At 44.5% G+C, this 18,093-nt stretch overlaps 1 protein-coding gene and 1 long non-coding RNA gene across 6 annotated transcripts; one reads left to right on the plus strand and one right to left on the minus strand.

The window, feature by feature from the left end:
• Nucleotides 1-342: 342 nt before the first annotated feature.
• On the minus strand, nucleotides 343-2,418 carry LOC135577436 (uncharacterized). 2 transcript variants are annotated; one of them, XR_010469232.1, is made up of 2 exons: nucleotides 2,284-2,418; nucleotides 343-1,810 (listed from the first exon to the last, which is right to left on the minus strand). It is a non-coding gene; the product is annotated as an uncharacterized LOC135577436 (long non-coding RNA). The 2 variants fall into 2 exon arrangements; XR_010469231.1 differs by having other exon boundaries at nucleotides 2,241-2,376.
• A 72-nt stretch (nucleotides 2,419-2,490) lies between these two features.
• On the plus strand, nucleotides 2,491-16,730 carry TMEM171 (transmembrane protein 171). 4 transcript variants are annotated; one of them, XM_065047296.1, is made up of 5 exons: nucleotides 2,491-2,628; nucleotides 8,441-8,569; nucleotides 9,027-9,735; nucleotides 11,379-11,520; nucleotides 16,405-16,730. In XM_065047296.1, the coding sequence occupies exons 3-5, from the start codon at nucleotides 9,105-9,107 to the stop codon at nucleotides 16,631-16,633; spliced, it is 1,002 nt and encodes a 333-aa protein (XP_064903368.1). In that variant the 5' UTR covers nucleotides 2,491-2,628; nucleotides 8,441-8,569; nucleotides 9,027-9,104; the 3' UTR covers nucleotides 16,634-16,730. The 4 variants fall into 4 exon arrangements, with proteins under 4 accessions (XP_064903368.1, XP_064903370.1, XP_064903369.1 ...); XM_065047298.1 differs by having other exon boundaries at nucleotides 9,027-9,135; XM_065047297.1 differs by having other exon boundaries at nucleotides 9,056-9,735.
• The last annotated feature ends 1,363 nt before the right edge of the window (nucleotides 16,731-18,093 follow it).

Genomic DNA, 18,093 nt, shown 5'->3' on the forward strand with positions numbered 1-18,093 from the left:
AATTAATGGCTTTCTGGTAGTTCTGGGTTCTCTGACATACCCCAGGTCTGAATGCACTGTAGCTCTCCACAGCTCTAGGATTGCTTTCTACACTGGTTCTAAATACTGTGTTTTCTCTGTTAGTATCAACATCTGAAATACTTTATTAGCATCTACATCCAAAAAATAATGCCATACAGCTATGTCCAGACTTAACACAAAAAACTCTCTCAGTAGTTTCTTGTACAGACAAAAACATTTTAGCTCAATTTTTTACCAAATATTACCACTTACGGCCCGGAATTGAAATATGCATTACTCATAGTGAAACAGTTACTCTGTTAAAAGGTTTTTTTTCTAAAAAAAAAAAAAAAAAAGTTAAAAAATAATTCTTATATTAAATCACAAGATATGGCTCAAGATTAGAGTTTTATGACTGTAGTCGTATGACAGGAATTAACATCCACTTGATCCACTGAAAACTCACACCAGGCTGAATCAGAATCTCACAAACTGAAGAATGATATTCCTGAAATCCCTTCTTTCATCATTTGTGTCAAATCCTGAAACCCAACACTACAAGAAACCCAAGTGGTGGATGGAGGGAAAAAGCTCATTACAAGCTATGGAGAGAGAAAACATTTGCATGTAGATGCTAGTCAAGAAGCTTATTAACTTTTGCCAAGACTGGCTTTTTTTTACTATTTTTAAAAAGTGAAATGCTTAAGACATGTTATGTTTGGTACAAGAATTATTTACATAAAATGAAAAAAGCATTCACATAACAGGAAAAGAGAACATATATCACAACAGCGGTCCGATCATTTAACAGTATCAGACCACTGAAGAAAGTTAAGCCTGACAAAGTATTTCATAAAGAAATGAGCGCCACAGAAATTGGATTCTTCTAATTGTTAAAGCTCTATGTTGGAAGAACCACAACAGAACCAGGGTCAGATACTAGAAAACTGCCATATAAACACAATTAAATCTCCTTGTGTCACACATCATAAAAAGTCTGAACTTTGTCGCTTTTTCACTCTCTTCAAGACTTCAGCTTATGTTCACAACAAACAGTGCTCATCTTCTTTTGTTCTCTTCAGGCTTTTTTTAATTCCCTACTTCATCTTCACTGAGGTGCTTCACTCTTCACGGAATACAGGAATCTTCACAGTAGTGTCCGAGTGCTTCAGAACTGCAGCCCACCTTCCAGTCAGTGGTAGCCAAGTTGGGGCATAAAACAGTCAAGACAGCAAAAGGTCAATAACATATAGGAACCTACAGCTCCAGAAAGCTTGAAGTCTTGTGCTCTATCACAACCTCCCTCCTACAGCCCACATATGTTTTCATACTTTGTAAGTCCCCACTCTAGTTTTTCACTCAATTCCAAGTTCTCCCTGGTTCTCTACCCAAATCCACATCCTCTCCAAAAGCCTACAGATCTCATTTTCCCCCAATCTCGTGTAACCAAACGATCTCCCTGTCAAGGAAGACTTTATTCCACGCCCTTTTCCTCCTTCCATCTATTTTCTGGGTATCACCCCACCTTAAGCCCTATGCTCGCTCCGCTCATTTTGCCTCACATCAACCCAAGTAGGTTTCCCTCGCACCTCATCCGGCTCCAGGCTGTGCCGAACCACTGAGGCAGAGGTTTAGTCCCAGCTTTAGTCCCGCTGTCATTCAGGTCCCACCACTGCTACACCCACCTACCAGTGGCACATCGAGACCTTCCTCCCCTGGGTCCTCGTCCTCTCACACGGCTGCTTCTTGCACTTCACAGCTCTCATGTCTCCACTACCACAGCCGGCTTCCTCCTCCACACTGCCTGCACCTAGCAAGCAGGAGAGAAACTGTCTCCTCAATCCCAGCGGCCGAACTGGCCCACCACTGAAGGAAATCAGTCACATCTGCGCTTGGCCTGTCTTTAATGTCTAGCAAGCTCCCCGTTCGCAAAAGGAAGGTTAACCCTAGTAAGGCTGCAGTGACAAGAACAAGCAGGGCTCCTGCGATGGGAAATCGGGCGCAGCCTCCCCGGGAGGACGCTCACTCGCCTCCCCGAAGCCGCCGGTAGTTCAGGGGCACACTAGACCTCGGCCACGCACACACGCCTCCAGAGACGCCTGCGGCAGCCCTGCCCGGCGAGCTGCGTCCCTGCTCCAGCCCACTGGCTTGGAAATCTCCCAGCCGGGCGGCAAACACGGCCGCACCAACCGGGAGGATCTCCCCAGCCCGGCCTCCAGCGCCCACAGCCGCCGCGTTACCTCAGCGCCCCGAGGCGGTAACTAACACGGCGGCGCCCCCCACCTGCTCCGCCCCACCCGCCAGGGCAGCGGGTAGGGCCCCAGCGCGGAGCCGGTCGCCGCCACAGCCCCCTGAGGCCGGTCGGGCGTGTGGGCGAGAGGCCACCCAGCTGCCCCCGCAGCGGCCGCCGCCTCCCTGAGAGCCGTGGGAGGGCGGGAAGCGCCCTGACTGCGGCGGGGCGGGGCGGCTGGCGGACGACACCACCCGGCCCAGGCCGCCGCCGGGCGGGGCGCTCGGCAGCGGGGGAGGCGGTGCCGCGGCAGCTGCCGCCCAGGTACGCGCTGCCTGGCGCAGGTGCTTAAATAGCGGCGCCGGCTGCGCTGCGGCAGTCTTCCGCACTGCGGCCAGGTAAGGGCGGGCGCTGGGAGGCCTTCGCTGCCGACCTTCTTCCACACCTGCTCCGCTCTGCCCACCCCCGGCGGCGGCCGCCGGCCAGCCCGGACCCCGAGGCCGCCCCGTGGTGTTAGGAGGCCGCCCCGCTGCGTGCCGCCGCCGCCACCCGCCATGGCGAGGCGCTTCCCCTGGCTGCCGGCGCCGGCACAGCACTCGCCGCCGGTTGAGGAAAGCGAGCGGGGGGCCGCTAAAATGGCGGGCGGCCCCGGGGCGCTGCTCGGGGCGGGGGGAGGCAAGGCAAGGCGCGGAGAGTCGGGCACCGCGGGCTGGCTGGTGACCGGCAGGGTTGCGGGAGGGCGGCTTGTCCCCCGGCTGCCCCCCGTGAGGTGCCGCGGCGGACGGGTGGGCTGTGCCGTGTCTCCCAGCGGCCGCCGCCGGCTCGGCCGCTGTCACTGCCGTGTTTTTCACTCCCCTCAAGCAGTGGGCAAAGGGTGGGGCAGTGTACTTGCCTGTCACCTATCCGGGGGGGGCACAAAAAGCCTCTTTTTTTCCTCATCCCTGGAGAGCCCAGCTTTCCCCACACTGCTTTCCTGCAATGACCTTTATGCAATCCCTGTGAGAGGATGGGATGTCTCAGAAGAGGCCTCTACGAATTATTCCACTGGCATAAAATGCTTTGGTTGCTGCTGGGACACATGACTGGGAAGTCATAGAATCATTTTGGTTGCAAGAGAAGGCTCTTGCTGGGTGATGGTCTGGCCTCATGCGTCCTAGTTTCTGCTCCCTCGCAGAGAGGTGGGGGATGGGCTCTCCTGCCCTGCACCTCGCTCCGGTGCAATGCCTGGGAGCCGTGCTTTTGGGGCATAGTCCAACCTGTTGAAGACCTTAGTGTGACCTGAAAGATGCAGTGGCTTGGAAGAGAGCCTGCCTGACAGGCTGGTGCATAGGGAGGGGGGTGCCTTGGGATCTACTCTTCCCAGATGGAGTGGAGCTTAATTGCTTGTCTGTGAGTAGATTGTGGTTTAATGCTGCACGCCAACCTCAAGAAACTGGGTCAGGAAGGCTTTGGGCAGTTTTTACAGCCCTACAACTTCCTGATGATCACCGTCTTAGCATCTCAAAGATCTCTAAGTCTCTTTGCCTGTGCCTTTTGCTGCTTTGAGGTACATCAGCCCCACAGAACTTACCAGAATTTGCTCTGTCTTGTTACCTGTTTGAAGAAAGTCAGCTCTGCCTTTAACTGTGTTCATGTATCTTCTACCCAATCTCCCTTCAGGTGCTCCAGAAAGTAGTACTTCTAGCTCTTGTGTATCACCAGTGTGTTGTGTAAAAAGACATCCCACCCACATGGGACCCTTCAGAGCCCGTTGCCAAATCTGGGTGCTCTTTTAGCTGTCTGCATGGCACCCAGCCAATGGGTTACCAAACTCTGCTTTGCAAACTCCTCTCTGTTTCCAGACACCCTTTTGGAGTCCTCACATCCAACTGTGACATTAGGACTCTCTTTCCTGACAAAGTGAGTGGGCAACATTTGTGGACCAGCTCTTACTGTAGCTGTTTTTGTCTTATAGCCCACAGGAATAGTAGTTGGCAGCTTCTTCATGGAGTGTAGCTCTGTCTGGCACAGGTCAGAATCTGTGTTTATGCTCATTTGTGGTGGGAAGGGTTCCTGAAGCACACCTGTTCTGGTGGCTGGCAGGATTTGTCCTATTTTCTGGACCTACTGCAGCTGCTTTCCAGCACTTCTCCAGACACGAACTCCTGTCCCACCTGCAATGGTCATAAATAAGAGCATAGCATTACACTGCTAACGCTGTGAGCTGACACAATCGTTTTGTCAATCCATATGGCCAGAGTTTCTTTCCGTGGCATCCACTCCCTGTTTAAGGATCTTTTCACAGAGTATCTAAATCTTGGAAATTCTCCTTCTGAGATACCAGGGTTATATGCTTTTTGAGATGAGAGCTGTCAGACACTAATTAGAGACTGCATTGCCAAGAGGACAAATTGGATGTTAGACTTCTTAGTGCTTGCAATCTTAATGTTGTTTGAAATCAGAAAACTGGAAGTACATTTGGTTGGGCATTTCCCCCAAGTTCTTCACGTAAGTGATTAAAAACACCATGGGGAGGAAAGAGAGTAGGGATGAAGGTAGCAAACTCCAGATTACTTCAGTTTAGCCAGCTGTAATCATGGATGGATGCTTCTGCTGAATGTCAACTAAGAGTATGGAGGGAAAGCTGTGATACAAGAAAGAACAGACAGTGGCATGTGTACAGAGGCAGATGTGAGTGGACGAGGAAATTAGGTAAGAGGAGGTGGAGCGCCATTCATGTTTTGACATGGAGACTAAATTGAATGAAGAGGACTTTTCCTTCCAGGTCACTTGTCCTATCAGGAGTCGTGTTTTAATTTGAAACTTTGGAAAAAAAAAACAAAAAACAATCACAGAATGGCAGTGGCAACTTCCCAGTAGCAGTTAGAAAATTGGAAGTATGAGTGAAAACATTTAAATGGAAAACTCTTTTTAAAAGTGCTTGTGACTGTAATGGGGTTTCCATTGGGGACTACAGCTGACCGGATATTATAGTTCTTGAAATAACTACACAGACTAGACCTGATCATTCTGCATGAGATGATTTGAGTGCTTTTGCAAGCACAAGAGCAGGAATGAGGCCTACTCTGGGAAACATAAAACAGACGGACAGCAGTGTTTTAATTCTTCCAGTGCTTTTTTTTTTTTCTCATAATCCTCAGTTCCTGAATTTGTATGACTGCATGATGATATCAAATTTCATATGAGTAAGGGGAAGTAAATTTACAGCCCTGGTGTTTGCAGTGGAACTCTTGGAAAATATGAACTCTGAAGGTTCAAATAGAAAGCGAAAAGTCCCAGTTTCATAATTAAAACTTGTGTTTTAAAATACTTGGAATTGTCCATAATGTGAAAGCTGTAATACAAGTGTGACACAGAAAGATGACAAGAAATTTTGATGTTTTTTCCTATTCTGTATAGCTGACATGGGCTGGACTTAAAAAAGGATGAAGCACTTTGTCATTTAAGTTAAGCTCATAACCAGACTTCCTTTACAAGCTCTGTTTCCAATTCCCTCTTCCCTCATACTTAACTGCCTCCACACTTCTGGATTTTTGTTCTAGCAGTTTCTGACCTGATATTTCCATGTCTGCTTTTAGACTTGGGGTCAATGTGAAGGAAAAATTCCCTTATGTCAATATGTCTGTGGAGATACCAGATCTAATGGGAGTATTTCCAGCATGTAGTCAATATAAGGCTTGCTGTTTTCTTAAAATACTACTTTTTGAAAAACAAGGAATAAAGCTTAATATTGTGTTGGGTCTTCTGTTAAAATTTGATGCTAGCATAAATGAAAACTAGTCCTTTCTTGGATTTTACAGCATGAAATCTGTGGTTTTCTTCTTCAAAGCCACAACAGACTGTTCTGAATGTTCCTTCTTTTGTGGCCTGAAAGAATTAAGAAAATATGCACATGCTTAATTTTTAATGTGTGTTTTAACTTAATCTCATAACAAGAAGATTGGTGGAAGAGAAACAGGCACTGTGTTGGAGCAATAAAAACAAATCTCTAGATTTTTCTTTTTAAGGGCTAAAGGTTTGAATTTGTTGGTGTGTTTTTGTTCTGTTTTTTTCCCTTCACATTGTTCCCTTTTGTCCTAATGTACTTACTTCCATGTTTTCTTCCCAAGAGGGAACTGCAAAGAAAGGATTCGGAGTTCTCTCTAATTATAGTGTATTGCTGTTATAATGGTTAATGTGCCTCAGCAGAAAAATATCTCAAGACAGTTGTGTCTGAAACTGGGTTTTGCTGTGGCTTTTTGTATTTCAGAGGCCCGTTACTCAGTTTCATGCATTTGTTGGTAGGTTAGATAATCTGAGTCACCTCAGATCAATTATGAAAATGGGGAAAATTTCTAGACATGAAGGAGCATATGCATTTATGAGAAAAAGAAAAAAAAAGTTAGGAAAGACCAATGAAATAAAAGGAGTGTCCAACCTAATCCAAAATGGATTTTTCTCAGAAATAGAAATTTCTTTTATTAGAAATAGAGCCTTCAAACTGACTGAAACTGTTGCAGTGTTAAGTGTGCTTGGCTAAAGGTCTTCAGTTTGCAGTCTGTCAGAATTCATTTAATTTCTTTTTTGTAAGATACTATCGTGTTCTTTATAACCATGTTTTTTCCAGGGTGAAGCTGTGACTATTCTACTACGGGAGCCTTGGTTAGCAGTTTTTCAAACTAGTTTGGGTAGAGGGATAGACTGCATTCAGAACAGTGAAGAAATGCTTAGCAGACATGAGATGGGGCTTTGAGCAACGTGGTGTAGTGGAAGATGTCCCTGCCCATGGCAGTGGGGTTGGAACGAGATGATCTTTAAGGTCCCTTCCAAACGATTCTGTGACAGTTTACAAATTAACTGACCACAGTAATCTGGTACATTAAGGCAGGTCCCACAGTTTCTCTGTTCGGGCTAGCCAGCTGGGAGACTTTGCTGCTTCCCGCGGTGGCTGCACTGCTGTGTGGTGCAGTGCATGTCCTTGCCTGTCGAGTCTCGTGCTTATTGCGCCATTTACCTGCAAGCTGCTGTCTGCCTCCTCCCACGCTCCTGGGGGTCTGTTCTGATGTTCAACAGTAAAACATCCAATAACTTCATCATTTGTGTATCTGCTCAGCCAATTTTTTAATTGGGTTCTACTCTTGCAAGTGGCTAAGTGACTCAATAGATTGCCTTGCGTTGCAGACAGATAATTATGTATCTGAGTGACTAGTGGGTTTTATGGTTGTGTTTTGTTTTCATCTCAGTGGGGCACTGCAGTCACTGAGGAGTGACACGGAGCTTGTTGTGGCTGACACATGTTCAACAGTTTGCTTCCAGAAATCACAGAATACTTTGTTTTTCTTGTGGAGTAACTGTTGTCAGGCATGTGTGAGGAGGAGTCAAGCTAACTTGACTTTTAGCTTACAGTCATCTGAATTAGTAGTAAGGGAGTGGAAGCTGGTAGAGACTGAAGGTTAAATAACAAACAGCAGTTACCATGCTACTTCCATCTGTGACAGACTTTTCCAGTCCCTCTATATCTTTTCTGATATATCCAAGTCATTGATGAAGTTGTCTGTCGTGGCAGACAGCTGCTGAGGGGAAGTGGGCAGTGTTAAAACACAGAAATATGGCCATGCTTAAGTACCTCCTACACTTGGTAGGCAACAGCTTTGTCATGGTTCATCCAGCCTTGTTTTCTTTCCATAGTATGAAATTCCAGTTGGTTTCAGATTGGCTTTTGATGGATGGTAGCCACTTGGACTGAGATCTCTGTGGTTGCTAGTCACTATGCTATGGAGTACAGGTGTCCATCTGAGCCCTGTAAGCTGGAATGTTGGTGCAGGACAAACTTCCATGTGGGTAACGACAGGAATATATATATATGTAATTTTTTTCTTTTTTTTTTTTTTCCTAGAGCTCACTGAATGGCACTCTGCCATAACTTTGTCAGGCTTTCCCTGGCCCAGTTTGTTCACATCCAGCAGATTTGTCATCCATATGGCCATATGGACTGGTTTTGGCCACAGCATTACTGTCTGTTTTCTTATTTTTTACTTCTGAATCTAGACTCCTGTGGACCCTGAAGCCTTCTGTGAGCTACCTTTGCTATATTTCTTTTTAAAGCTTTCTTGGAGCACAGAAAAAGGATTCAGGAGTAGGGAAAGTTGAAAGGAAGTGTGGGAGTCAGCGAGACTTGAAGTACACAGTCTTTAGTATGGCTTTTTAATTTTTTTCTTTTTTTTCCCTCAGAATGGAACCAAAAGTCTTTGGTTTATCTGCTCTTGCAGTTATATAGGACGGGAAGCCAATTCAAGGAGAGAAACAGAAAAGTCTTTATTGCCTGGGGAAGGAGAAGCAAGATTTATGTGCTTTGAAAAGGTATGTATTAGAAGATTTACATTATAAAAAGTCCTGTAGTCATCAATACTCATTTGCATTACTGTTCATTCTCTCAAGAGCTGTCACTTCCTGCCATTTGCTACAGAAATTTCCCCCAGCTTTCTGTTTTCAAGGAGAAAGCTAGCATGTCCTTGTTCCCGAGATTCAGCCTTTGAAGATAATGTCCCCTTAATCATAAGACCGTACATATGAAGAAACAATATAGCTGTGCAACAGCAATTACAGTTGTTTTCAGTCTAACTGTAGTTCTGTCTTTTCATTGGCATTTAATGGCAGCAAACTTGATTAGGCCCTTTACTCCATAATGGAGGTACTACCAAGGGTATACAATTCTAATAGGCTGAGAAGCGAATGCAGGAGAGATATTACAATGTAGCTAGTCCCACTGTTTGTTTTTTTTCTTCTTCTTTTGATTTGTGTATTTTTATGTTCACAGATCTACTGTAGTGTTCTGCCTCTTAACAGGGGAAAAATAACCATACAAACTTAACCTGCTGGAGGAGGTTCTGTTGTCATGTATCCAGTGGCTGTTCCTGCCCCAGGAGGTGAAGGAAATAATGGACAACATGGGAAAGTTATTTTTTTCCTTTTTGTTTTTGGAGCTGTGTTGCTCTGTGCTGGATTCCTGCTTTCAGTCTTTATTCTCCAGTCTTGTCCATCCGGAACCTTCAGTGACTGTAATGGGGTCCTTAAGGCTGCTGGGCCAGTGCTGGCTGTGACTGGGCTCGTTTGTGTTTTACTGGCACGATCAAGGGCCAGGCTGTATATAAGACAAAGACAATTGCAAAATGAGCAGGTGTACAGCCTTGTTTTTTGTCGCGGGAGCTGTCAGTTTGCCCAGTTTCTCATATTTGGGTTCCTGTTTTTAACTAGTGGAATGCTAATCAGCATCCTGGGCATTTGGGTTCCTGGCTGCAGCCCCAGCTGGCACAGCATACAGCTCAACTACACCAGCAGTTCTGATGTGGACATCCAGGGCTGTGGATTCTTGTCACTTCAAATCATGGGACCTTTGATTGTGCTCACTGGGTTGTGTTTCTTCGTGATAGCTCATGTTAAAAAGAAACAAAACTTAAATCTCAACCAAGAATCTTGCGAAAGCGAAGAACATCCTCAGAGCCCTGAATCTTTTCAGGTTACAGTAGGTGGGTAAATAACACTTGAACTGCACATCTGAGACTTAGAGTTTTTTTTCTTCTAATGATGTACCTCTAAATATTACTCATTTGAGCTCCAGGCTTGTTGGTTCTGGCATATCAGACCAGCCAAAACAGAATAATGTTGCTTTGTCTCATATGGTTTTGGTATGGTCGTTTCAGTTAGCTTTCTCTCAAAGAGAAAACCTACAGCATCAAAAGAAAGGTCTGACTGTTTGGCAAAAAAACCCACATAATGCAAGTCAGTCCAATATGCCTTTCCCAAAGGGTGTAGCTGACATTGAAAATCATAGGTATAATGACTTCTATGACTATCTATAAGATTTTTGTTTAGCCTTGAGTTCTGACCCCTTAAACAGGAGAACCTGATTCGTAAGCAGTGTATTGTATCTTTTTTTAATCATGGCCATATCTTCTGTCAGTAAGAGATGTAATTGCAAGATGCCTCTGTTAATTGCACAGTATTTGAGTAAATGTGGTATGTTAGCAGGGAATACTCCCCTGCATATAGCACTGCTTTTAATACCCCATGAACACATTCTGTGCATAGATTATTCTGATAATTTTCTAGCTCTTGGAAAGGATTAGTGACTCAACCATAGTATTTCTTGACTGTCATCTGACTGACTGAAGTTCATGATGCAAATTTTTCTTTTGCCTGTCAAACCAATGTACAGACCTGTAACCTGGCAATCTTCAGAAAAGGTGACAGTTTAATGTCAGTTTTCCAACCACAGGATAAATCAAAGGGTGATAGAAGGGAATTCAGATTGTCTTTCAAGGTGAGAAAGCAAAATTAAGCAAAATTAATGGCTTCCTTTTATACTTCCATCAGGAAAAGTAAAACTGTAAAGCTGAAGGCTGAGGCCTCATTGCCATAGTGACATTCTGGAACAGTGGTTACACAGCTAGAAAACACTCCCTACTTCACTCAACATTTCTAATGCTTCTTGACCTGTCCCTTCATACAAATCACAAAAGAAAAAAGCTGCCAGGCAGCTGAGTGTTTACATAAATTATGCGAGCTCAGTTACTGATACAAACTTTCTGTTTAAAAAAAACCCCCACAACCTCAATTACAGAAGCTATGGTGCACAGTACACTTAATAGTGAATTATCTATCAACAGTATTGTGGAAATTGTTGTGGCACACAAAATCAGTCACAGAACCATTTATGACTTTAATAGTTTTGTTATAACACTGCAGTAGGTCCACAGAAACTTAAATCTCCCTATTTTAGGAAAACAAAATACTTGCCTACCCCTAAAGTCTCCCCACAGTAACTGTGTGCTTTGCACTTCAGTTTTTGAAGACAGACGACAGTGAAACGTTTCGGTGTCCTGGCTAGATGGAACACTACTCCTCCCCTAGCTGTAATTTCTAAATGAAATCTTCCATTTATGACTATGCTGCATCTTTCTTTTGGGGTAATTTTGGTTTTGAACACTTCCATTGTACTTTAACAGCCCAGAATGTAACAGATCTGTATGTGGGATCATTGAACTTTACTTTAAAAGACAGACAAATACAAATACTGTAACTCTAAAGACAGGAAATGTTCTAGGATACAGTTAGAATGAACAGTGGTGCTCTGTTTTTCAGAGGTGGTAATTGGTAATTTTTTTCCTAGGTGATGCTGTAATGGTATTCCCACCTCCACCACCTCCTTATTTTGCCGACCCTCTCTCACCAACTGTGACACGTTGTCTTATGTCAGGTGGTTTGCCTACAAGCGATAATCCTCCACCATACCACTCTATCTTCAGTGATGGGTAAGACTGTTTTCTTGTCTGTCTGTGGAAATGAGATGCTTCTCAAGGTATCCAAGACCATGTTCTTAAATAATAACTCTGAATTAACTCTCTGCTAGGCTCTACAAGGTTTTCTAGAACCTCATTCAACTTACTTTAGATACCTTCCTTGAAATGGCATTAAAATCTAGTGTAAAAGAGGAATCACAAATCACATCACCCTCCTTCCTGAGGGTTAAATTCTTACCAGTCTATTACAACTGAAAACAAAGCCTTAAATCAGTGGCCTTTATTTGAATATATTTAGATGAAATTTCTTCCGGATTGTCCAAGAGAAAGTGCCCCTGACAGCAGTGCTCCAATCACATGATAGACATCACACTGCCAGATTTTAGGAAGCCTCTGCAGAACCAGTGCAGCAAACTATTCGTGACAGCCATCCACAGGCCCTGTGACTGTGGGAGCACCGCTTCGGTGTGGCTGGTTCTCCCTCTGACGCTTATCTCACTGCCTTGAGGAAGTGAGACCTGCAGTGCTGGTCTGCCTTGTTCCTGCTGTGGCAGTGTGAGTTAAAAAAGATAACCTTGATATTACAGAAGAGCAGGAGTCTTCAGATAGCTTAAAAGGGAGGTTGCAATGCCAACTTCATCTCAAGATGTTGCACCTCAGCCATGCAGCCACTCTTCCATACACTGAGTACAGCTGATTTGCTAGATGTTGCCACCACTAAGCTCATGGTGGTGACTGGCTGAAGAGCTGTGTGTACCACAAGAACTTGCAGGGTTATTTATCCTCTGTGGGTTACTGCTAACTTGAGTGTGAAAGAGGTTGCTGCAAGGGCCAAATACTAGGAGCCAGAACTAGATCTGGCCAGGAAAGCTAGATGGCACATGCCTAAAGCCCCCAACTTATTTTCAGGCCCTTAATGATCCAGAATTGACTTGGGTTTACCTTTTGGAAAGTCCCAAGTCAGGTTTCTTTTGGTCTGTGGGTCAGTAGGTAGTGGGGGACTTATTCATTGGATTATTTTAGTTTACAAGACCATGCCTGCAGCGTCCTAAGAACCGTTGCTGCAGCAAGATCCCCAGCCTGCCTGGCTGTGTCCAGTCACAGTAGTTTTTGGGCCATTGCTTTCATAGCCTTCCACCATACTCCAGACTTCTCCACTCACATGTGGCAGTGCATTCCATGACCAGCTGTACCAGCTGTGTGCCTGATGTTAGTACTTTTTCAAAACTCTTGTGCTAATCTTCCCTTTGAAGCAAGCAAGCATGAACCCTCTTCCTGCCCCAAAGACTTAAGTGCCACAGGAGAAGGATGTTAGCAATGGCCCTTATTCTTGTTACCACGCTGTGTGCAGCTATGTCTGTGGTTTAATTAGTAATCCTTTGAAGTACACCTGGTGGAGTCTTGTGGCTCAGCCCCACTGTGCAAGATGCTCTGTTCCCTAGTCCATGACTACCAACAACATGTCATACTGTCTTCTGTTTCCTAGTGCCCTCCTCTAAACATTTCCTCCCCATCTTTGCTGGAGACAGCAGATGCTTCTTTCTGTTGCTGTCAACACAAGCCAGACTGTCCTTCTGCCTTTACTCAAAAGCACCTTTTTTTTTTTTTTTTTTTTTAATAGAATAAACATCTCGCTATCAAAAACCTTACTCACTCTTTCTACTACTGCAACACTCTCCTAGTGTGCTGTTACATGCTCTATGGTGGGACTGGCCCCCAAACAAAAAAATAATGTACATACCACCTAGGAAAGGAAGACAGTGCTTGGGTCCCACTGACTGAGGTCCAGCTTGAGGCTGATGACTTGTCCTGAGCGATACAATGCCTAATAAAACCTAACAACGCACATATTTCATTCAGTCTGCTGTTTTTCCACTTATATTGTTTGAGAGGGTGTACTTCTTGGACAAAGCTGATGAGAATCTGTTGATTAGTCAGTGCCTTAAACACCTGCTAATTCAGGATGATATGTAGATGTGGGAAAGAGAGGATGTCAGGGTTGATCAAGCCAAAATGCTTTCCAGAGAGCTGTGGTTCTCATGACCAGGCACAAATGGCTGTATGAAGAAACATTTTATCTTGTTAACTATAGAAGCCTTTGCCTGTTCTCTAACTGCGAGTGAAATAAATCAACTCTCAGAGCTATCCTACTGGAATTGAAGGATACCCAGAGCAACCTGGAGAGAAAATAAACTCCTGTCACTGAAAGAAGGAATTTACATGAAGTCTCTGTGTTCTTATGGGGCTGGGTGAAGGCATTCACAGCTGGTGGGGTTGTTTTTTTTTTTTACCAGCTGTTGGTGGTTCTGGAGTTAGGCTCCACACTGAGCTACGGCACGCACTCTGTTCCTTTCTGGCATGTACCTCCAAAATGTACATATAACACAAATGGAAGTCTTTGGAGAAATGACTTGCCCCAGCTGTGAACCTGGACCTCTGATAGCCCTGAGATAGCCAAATACAGTCCAAGGGAACCCTCAATATGTTTCACTTTAAATACATTTAGAAGACCAGGCTTGAGTGAGTAACTAGGAGAAATATTGTATCATACATGAAAGCTGTGTTCTGCTGTAGTCTTACAAGCAGCTGAGAGGCAGAGTGACTCTTGCACCTCTTGTCTGTAAAAGTACAATGCACAAAACTGAGGGCTACAAGTCCTCTCCGCCCTAAAATTTCACACCCTGAGTTCAAACGTGACCTGCCTGCCCACTTGCTTGGTAAGATGTGTGCGTTATGAAAGGCTGTGCAAGTATGCAAGCAGCACATGCTGCTCTGAAAAAGGAAGAACAAAGGGCAGTGGGGGAATGACAAAAAAGCTAGTTCCTCAGACTTCTTTTGGGCTCTCCCTGCTGGTGCACATGCCAACTTGACCCCCCTTTCCTTCACCCATTCTCCTACAAAATCCCCTGCAGCTGGATCAACTGTCTCAACCCACAAATGTCCAGTTTTGATGCTCTGAGCTTCATGTATGATCCCATTAACTCAGCCATTGTTGATTGCCTTGTCTGGACTTCTCTGTCTTGTGAGCATATGTACTCAAAGATGCAGTCTGTAGCCCAGTTTGTGGTGGAGTGGACAAAACACCTCAACCTTGGATTCGGAAACCCTGGACCTCCTGCTTTGGTGTTCTGTGGCTGGGTGTGCTCTAGCTATTGCCTTTCCATGCTCCCCAGGGCCCTCACAGAGACCCTGTGAGTTCATACCATCTCTGGTTATTTCACTCAGTCATGTTCTCCCATGGCTTAGCACTTGGTAGCAGGCACAACGTCTTGACTTGTGAAAATGGGTTCACAAGCCCTTTTCATGGAGGCTGAGCTGTGGCCTTGTTCCTCCTGACATAGTGCCATGGCTGAAGATCTCAAAGCTGGAAGGGAATACCCATTTCACATGTGGGTGGTTACTAGGCAAATGTAATTTGTCTTTTCAGTCCATTGCTCCACATAGTGTCAGCAAGTGCTGCGGTGGAGGCTGTGCTGGATGAGAGAGCTTGTAGGAAGCTGAGTCATGGTCTGATCCCAGAAGTGGTTGTTTTTTTCCTGTAGTCTGATATATAGCACTTCAGCATTTGTATTGTAGTATGTTCTCTCTCCTTTAAACACACATCCTTATACGCCAGTGACAGCACTAAAGATTTTTAATTCTTTAGCAGATGAGATAAATATCTGTGAGGAACCAAGTATTGATTCTCATCTCGAATGTTTCCCTTTCCAAAGCAACAAATTAAAGCTTTGTGTGTAGACGAGCTCAGCTGGAGATAAGTGATGCTGAAGTGAGCTGGTAGGAAACCAGCCCTGCTTATGCCTAGTAGATCAAGAGAGTTGGGGTTGTTCAGCCTGAAGAAGGCTCCAGGGAGACCTTATTGCAGCCTTTCAGTATTCAAAAGGGGCCTATAAGAAGGATAGGGACAGACTTTTTAGAAGAACCTGTTGTGATAGGACAAATGGTAATGGTTTCAAACTAAAAGAGAGGAGATTCAGGCTAGACATGAGGCAGACATTTTTTACAATGAAGATGGTGAAACACTGGCACAAGTTGTCCAGAGAGGTGGTAGATGTCCCATCCCTGGAAACATCCCAGGCCAGGCTGGACAGGCCTCTGAACAACCTGATCTAGTTGAAGATGTGGGAGTGCAGATGTATGCACAAAGGCAGGAGTCAGCTCTGAGAGCAAGTCAGGAGGAATGAGGAGTTGTTCTCTTCTCTTGAGAAGCAGCTGGAGCAATATGCTGAGGGTCAGCTCCTGGGTGAGATGAACAAGATTCCAGGACCAGATGGGTGCAACCAATTGGGATCCAGTTGTGATTGTCAGAGGAGGGCACTGCTGTCCTGGACTGTCACTGGGAACTTGGCAGTCTGGTCATGGCCAGTTGCTTCTGTTCCTCTAGCTCTGTGCTGGAATGCTACTCCTTATGTCTGTCATGGGTTGCTAGAAAGCCTAATGAAAGATTCAAGTTGCCTTTCATGTAAGATCTCAAATGGCTAAGGACTGTGATTTTTTTTATGTAATTCTAAGTCTAGTAATTGTCTTTCATAAGAGAAGGGAACAATGTAGATGTGATAGACTACAAAAGGGAAGATACATTAGGAGCTAAGTATCGGAAGATTTAATAAGATTGTGAGATAGCCCTGCTAGAAGTAGCTAATGCCTGTAAGCCAGGCTGTGACTGGTGATGTTAAGGGTTAGAAGGGGACTTGTTTGCCCTTCCCCTCTGAAGTAATAGAATTTTCATATAAGTTGTAACGTAGCCCATAGTATGAATTCCTAATGCTTATGCAAGTTCTTTGCTTCAGGCATTTTAGGGAATGTGTGCACGCATGTATGTTTATGTAAGTCAAGTGGAATTTCACTCACTGTAGAGAAATGAATTATGCTAATATGCAGTTTTGTGTTTTATAGAGCACAGCTTGCAGATGATGAAAGAGCAGTTGCTGTTAGAGACTATGAAACCATATATACAATTTCTGGAAGCGGTTCACCTTCAGATGTTTCACCAATTCTATACGTCTCCTCGGAATCGCCTCCAAAATATGAAGAAAAAGCATCAATAACAAATAACGAATATTCTTCATCTTCTTCTTCATCTTCTTCATCCATTTCCTTAGCCACATCTGACAGCAGTTCATAGAGGACTGTCAGTTAGACTTCATTTTTAAATTAAATTGTACACTCAGATGTATGATTTTGGAATTTATTTACATTTTGTAATAAAAGCAGTAATGTTGGCTGTGTCTCATTTTTCATCCAAAACCATAAATGACGAATTTGGGTTTCAATAAATGTTAGATAATGCTGGGGTTCCAAGCAAGTAGTCTGAAGGGATTCGGTTCACTGCAAGGATATTAAATGCTCATCTTGTTCTGTTCTAGCTTCAGTTTCTATTTTTAGTTGTTCTTCATATAATGGAGGCACTAAGTAGAGACCAACTTTTTATGCTTATTTTAATTAAATCTGTTTGGAGCTTCAAAAAAGAAATAACTAGGGAGTGGTTTTATTTCTATTTTTGTGTTACTTTTGTGGAAAATACTTGTTTGTAAAGTTGTTGACTTCATATGTACTCTGAGAGCATCGTGACTAGGGGACTTTAACACTGGGAACAAGTCTGCCATGGAGAACTTAAATGGTTACTTTTTGGTCTGCCTGGTGACAGCCACTCTGCAGCTTAATTCAGACCCTCTCTGGCCCTTATGTAAGTGTAATCCCCATGAAAATCAGTTTTAGCCACCAGTTAAGAGCCGTAAGGCAACGTTGAGGATAGTTAATAGGCTAACAGTTTAACTGTGGTAGCGACTGATTTCAGGGGGAGTATACACCACTGTTACATATCATCATTCATGGTTTATACAAGGAGTGCTTGTTTTGTGGGAGTGAGCACCACTCGACAATGGTGTCTCCGAGGAGTAAACGTTACTTATCAGTAAATGCAAGAGAAGTGCATACAACAGATGTTTTCAACTGACACAGCGCCTGCCAGACCCTTCCTTCAGAAATGCAACCATCTCAGCTCCCTGTCCAGCCCCTGAGCTAGCAGTAGCAGCCAGCCTCCAGGATGGAGTGGCAACAGGTTCTAGTTCTATTTTGTGAATGTTTGTGCCCCTTCCCAAACTGCGGGATTTGCTCATAGTAGATAGTTAGCAGGAGCTGTGACCCTTGTTGCAATCTCCCAGTTTGAGAAAAACAGATCTGATTTGGTGCTCAGAAACAGAGGGTGGCAGAGCTACTGCTTGGGCATGGTTAAGCATGGTGAATTTGCCAGCAATAAAATACCTGGCAAGAGTGCTCTCTGTCTTGTTCATCTGAATCTCTGAACACCTGCATGCCCTGGGACCTCAGCTACATGTCAGCTTGCCTTCTGCCATGCCAAATTTGAGAGAGTGTGACTGTGACAGAATGTGAAACTTTGAGTTAAGCACTTAGGTTCCCTCCTGTGCCTAGGGAAAGGCAATTGCCTTGTCTCACCTTTCTATGAAAATTCCTGTTGCCTGCAGAATTCTTTAGAGAGACGTTCAAGAGCTCCTGCATTTGCCCATTTATTTCCAGCTCTGTGTTGTTCCCTCAGTCATGCTAGGGCAGCTCTTTGTGCAGCCA

The sequence above is a fragment of the Columba livia genome, chromosome Z (genome assembly GCF_036013475.1).
Source record: "Columba livia isolate bColLiv1 breed racing homer chromosome Z, bColLiv1.pat.W.v2, whole genome shotgun sequence".
NCBI classification, from domain to species: Eukaryota; Metazoa; Chordata; class Aves; order Columbiformes; family Columbidae; genus Columba; species Columba livia.

What these genes read in the sequence shown, in the direction of transcription:
- TMEM171 (XM_065047296.1), top strand. Translation starts at nt 9,105, where the DNA reads ATGTATCCAGTGGCTGTTCCTGCCCCAGGAGGTGAAGGAAATAATGGA. An exon ending in ATCTTTTCAGGTTACAGTAG is followed by an intron (nt 9,736 to 11,378) that starts GTGGGTAAATAA and finishes TTTTTTTCCTAG; the next exon opens with GTGATGCTGTAATGGTATTC. An exon ending in CACTCTATCTTCAGTGATGG is followed by an intron (nt 11,521 to 16,404) that starts GTAAGACTGTTT and finishes TGTGTTTTATAG; the next exon opens with AGCACAGCTTGCAGATGATG.